Source organism: Primulina tabacum, chromosome 10 (genome assembly GCF_025594145.1).
Source record: "Primulina tabacum isolate GXHZ01 chromosome 10, ASM2559414v2, whole genome shotgun sequence".
Taxonomy (NCBI): Eukaryota; Viridiplantae; Streptophyta; class Magnoliopsida; order Lamiales; family Gesneriaceae; genus Primulina; species Primulina tabacum.
The window spans coordinates 12,237,788-12,242,310 of NC_134559.1; the positions used below are offsets into that span (position 1 = coordinate 12,237,788).

The 4,523-nt window shown below is 32.6% G+C and overlaps 1 protein-coding gene across 1 annotated transcript; it reads right to left on the reverse strand.

Moving 5' to 3' along the window:
- Positions 1-1,119: 1,119 nt before the first annotated feature.
- LOC142504922 (protein MANNAN SYNTHESIS-RELATED 1-like) lies at positions 1,120-3,611 on the reverse strand. Its single transcript, XM_075617761.1, has 6 exons — positions 3,510-3,611; positions 2,844-2,991; positions 2,675-2,745; positions 2,507-2,592; positions 1,545-2,121; positions 1,120-1,401 (listed from the first exon to the last, which is right to left on the reverse strand). Exons 1-6 carry the CDS (start codon positions 3,609-3,611, stop codon positions 1,120-1,122), a joined length of 1,266 nt encoding a protein of 421 aa, XP_075473876.1.
- Positions 3,612-4,523: the final 912 nt, after the last annotated feature.

Here is a 4,523-nt window from a genome sequence, read left to right on the forward strand (position 1 = left end):
ATCTGGGGCGTTACATAAGTCCTAAGTTAAAATATGTTTGTACAATTGTATAAATCGAAGTATTTCAGTTGATCATTCCCAAAGGGAAAAGAGGTGACGTAGGAGTTGTTAAACTCCGAACATCTATAAATAAATTCGTGTCTATTTGTTTATTGCATTTTCTTATCATTTCTAATGTTTTAAAGAAGAATTGTTGAAGCATTTTATGTGTTTTTCAAATACCAAAATATTGTATACCTGATGTTTGATAAAATGTTTCGACCAAAATATCTTTATTCATTCAACTTATATATATTTTAAATGATTTACAAAATGTTTAGTCGATTTCTACGAAGGATTATTTTGAATGTTTTTCGCTTGGTTTGAAAACCAAACTCGATTTAATTAATCGGTGTTTAATATTTCAAGAACCGAGTTATTGTAGTCAACGATTATCCCCAAAATCGATCCCATTAAATAATCATAGACATGATTTTTTTTAAGAATAAATGTATAAAATTTCAAGTTATCGAACACATGAGTCTCAAAATAACAAATTATGCTGAGGAAAACTTTTTTCAATCGTTGTTGGATCAAATGGTATCCCTTAATCACGAAGTAAGGAATGATTTGAAACAAAATTTATTACCACGCATTTAGCATTTGTTTTGTTCAAAATTTTTATATTATTGAACTTTTTTTATTTTAAATAAAATTTAAATTTTATAAAAAAACCTAAAATTTTATTTTAAAAAAATCGTTTTTTCACTCTTTTTAGCGTTTTTTACACGATTAATATCAAAGGGTCGCTACAAGAAAACAACGCTGTAGAGACGGGAAAATCCGTCTATGATTATCATATTTTCGTTTGTGAAAAAATTCGTTTCTCGACGCTTTTTAGAACACTGGCTGTTAGTAAGATATTACACAAAATAACAACACAAAAAATATCTGTAGACAATAGAAGACATTTACGTACATCTGTAGACAATAGAAGACATTTACGTACAATGCATAGTCCCAACTCTTTATGAGCTGCGGGCGCAAAGTAACAACTTACAACGGCTCTTTTTAAAGCTGCCGGGACCGGGATATTCTCTTATTCATTGTACAACAAATATTTATAGTTATCCCTTAGTTTTAACAAAAGCATGAGTGCGCCTCATGATTCTTCTTTCGTATATAGAGGGACAGGTAATCGGTTGCAGAATCATTCGAGGCACCACCTTTCTCGGCCGGAACAAACACTTGTGTCCTGCCGGAAGCAATCCTCTGCCCCAAGACGCTGGAATAGAACCTGCCTATGACTGCTGGAACGAACACGTCTCCTTGCGCACACATGTAGTAGTCGAGTAACCTTTCATATTCAGTAATTTCTGAGTTTAAAAACTTGGCCTTTCCATAAGCCGGCATTATTACATCCTAGCATGGAAAGGTGTTGATACATAGTCACCATCAGAGGTTTATTTTGTGGTAAAGAAAATGTCTTTGAAATATCTTCAAGAAATTATTTATTATTTTTTAAGAGATCATGACGTTTAATTAATTATCTAATGTTACCGGACCTTAGTAAAAGTGTTGGGAAAAGCATTCCTGAATTCTTTGAAACCGCCATCCTGCCGTCCTGTCTGAGTTGAATACACAGTTACCTGTTTTCTAAACTTAATCCTCGTCAAAAACTCCGCCATCTCCTCCCCATTGTAGCACTGTTTACTCGATGCATCAGCTTCCAGGCAGCTCTTATTCTGCAGCATTTCCGACATTAGGTCGATGACGACGAAACGTCCTTTAGATGTCTGGCTCAGGCTTCGCAATGCTCCCACCATCGAATCCACAAGTCCTTGCAACTCAGCCTGAAGTTTAAGGCTTTCAAACATGGCGGGGCATTGGTATGTACTTGCTAACTTGTTCTCTTTTGCCTTTATCGGTGAAGAATCGAAGCGAGTGACAATCCTCAAGTTTCTTTTGGCACGAAAAACGGGCTCAATTTCTGAGCCGATGAAACCCTCTGAAACTCTTTCAGGGATACTCACAATGGGGAGCTTCGAGTTGGATAGTTCAATGGGTGGATGCTCGTCAACTCGGACTACTCCCTTCAAGGTTCCAACGAAGTTGTTGACATCGTAGATGTCTCCGAAAAACCTGAAAAAAAATTATATCGAGCGTGAACATTATAACAAACAAAAAGGTAAAATTGAGTTGAAATAATTCTTAATATCACAAAAAATTTAATGCAAAAATTGTATTTATCAAAATCTCAGGATAAATCCAATACAAAACAGATAATTCGTAAAATCTCGCGATATAATTGTTCTATATATCTATATACAATATATTTATGGTAACTTAAGCATTATTCATTATGATTTAGTTTTTGTTTTGTCAAATTGGAGACTAAATTTTTTTGGCTAATTAGATTATCAAAACCTTATCTTGACCAACTTATTGGATGATTTCCCGAACTTTTTGTAGAATGTCCTACTTTGATCAAAGTTATGACTAGAAGATTTTTCACGACAAGACTCACTTTTTTCCTCCAAATTTAGTTCCTTTTACATCAGGGAGTGCAAGTGTTGCACCAAGACGCCTTGCTACTTCAACAGCATTGGCTACCTGAGATACAACAAATACAATGTTACCATATAATTAATGTATTTCTTGGAGCTGGAAGAGAGAAAATAAGATTTAATAAAACCTGGGAAGCATGAAATTCAGGGCCATGAGTCAGTGAGAAAAAGATGTAGCCATTTGACTGACCTTTTCCTTCTGCATAACAAACAAATATTAATAAAAAAGTTGATACAAGATTCTACACATAATCGGATTTCTAATAAAATATGTTTATATTTGGAAATAAAACTTACTGAATGTCGGTTTTTTCCAGCAACGTTTGGCTGGTTTGTAGTCATGTTGCTGCCAGGGGCCGTAACTCTCTTCCACCAATACAACCTCACTGGTTTTCGAAACTCTGAACTCGTTATCAGCGTCTCTGGGTGACTCTTGCGCGGTTTCCTTCCATAAATTATTGAAAATTCATTCATTCATCATATACATGCACTTTTTACTGTTACAACTTTTAAAATTCTATCTCATTTTATTGATCGTTCTTTGAAAATTTATGAACAATGGCATGGATTTTAATTTCTATGAATTGGGATGTCATAAAATTATGAAAAAAGTAAAATATTTCTGTTTCATATATAGATCAATTTCAAAGTAGGCAACACCAACAAAATTTTTGATGTCTCAACTGGAAAAAAAAAGAAAATCAAACATGATTATTTGTTGATTATGAAAAAACTGTCCTCTCTTAATGCATGAAATATGCAAGTCGATTCACATTCAAAACTATTTTTTCAACAAGTCAACTGATCTTTTACACCTTATCTACAAGCTGTTTTAGCCAAAAATGGAGATACAGGAAAAAGGAAATCCTTTTTATACTTAACAATATAGCTTAAACTATATATCAATCATAAACTCTACATTTAATTGATAAAACTAAAGAGGAAAGGATTTTTTGAACTTACAAAAAATGGATCAATATGATCCCTTTTGATCATGTTTCCCAGCATTATGAACATGGAAAATGTAAGGATTGCAGCCATCACTTGCCTCAAGTCAATCACCATTTTCTCTCTTTTTTTTTCCCTTTGTAACTCGTTGCATAAAACATACACCTTTATATAAATAAATAAAAATACTAAATGCACACAAGAATCTGAGGTTAGAAGAGTGATCTCTGTATGAATTTGTCTGCATGTATCTAAGCAATTAAAGAAGTTGGTAGGACGGATGGACGAATTTAGTCGAGTGACGTCTGCACGAGTTGCACCGATTGAGAGTAGTTTCGAAAGGCAGAAAACACCAGAAAATGGCTTAAATTTGGAGTGGAGAAGACAGCCAAGAGACAGCTTGCATAATGCATGCAGTGATGCTAGCAAAGGAAATAAAATCTAATTCATAGAAATAAACTATTTCATCAACACCAGAAATATTTTTTCTTTCTTTCCTTTTTTTTGGCTTTCCCTACTCATAAAGAACCCTATTTACAGTGTTCTTAATAATAAAAAAATGAATTTATGAAAAAAGATTTGCTGTTTGAGGATTATGTTGAAATGAAGCTATTTTTAACATGATCAGTTTACTTTAATAGTTATTCAAAGAGTGATCGGATACATCAACTTCTCACCCCAATGATATTTATGTTAAAATACATTTATATTCTCGAAGTTAATCTAAGGGTGTGTAAGGTTGACGTGATTAAATAAGGATATGTGAATAACCACATACTTATCTAATGTTTGGTTAAAATTTTAAGATATATTAATAATCATTTTGACCCGGTTTAAGACCTAATTTTATGATTAATTATTTGATTATTAATCTAACAAATTAAGTGGGATAAGTTATCAACACACCACAAATTACATTTTTATCCTCTTATCTCTTATGAAAATAAATATTTATTAAATTCTAATTTATTGTGTTTAATGATTACCGTAATATTTTCAAATATATTTCTAATAAATATATTTAAATTA

What these genes read in the sequence shown, in the direction of transcription:
- LOC142504922 (XM_075617761.1), bottom strand. Translation starts at nt 3,611, where the DNA reads ATGGTGATTGACTTGAGGCAAGTGATGGCTGCAATCCTTACATTTTCC. An exon ending in ATCATATTGATCCATTTTTT is followed by an intron (nt 2,992 to 3,509) that starts GTAAGTTCAAAA and finishes AATTTATGGAAG; the next exon opens with GAAACCGCGCAAGAGTCACC. An exon ending in CTGAATTTCATGCTTCCCAG is followed by an intron (nt 2,593 to 2,674) that starts GTTTTATTAAAT and finishes GTTGTATCTCAG; the next exon opens with GTAGCCAATGCTGTTGAAGT.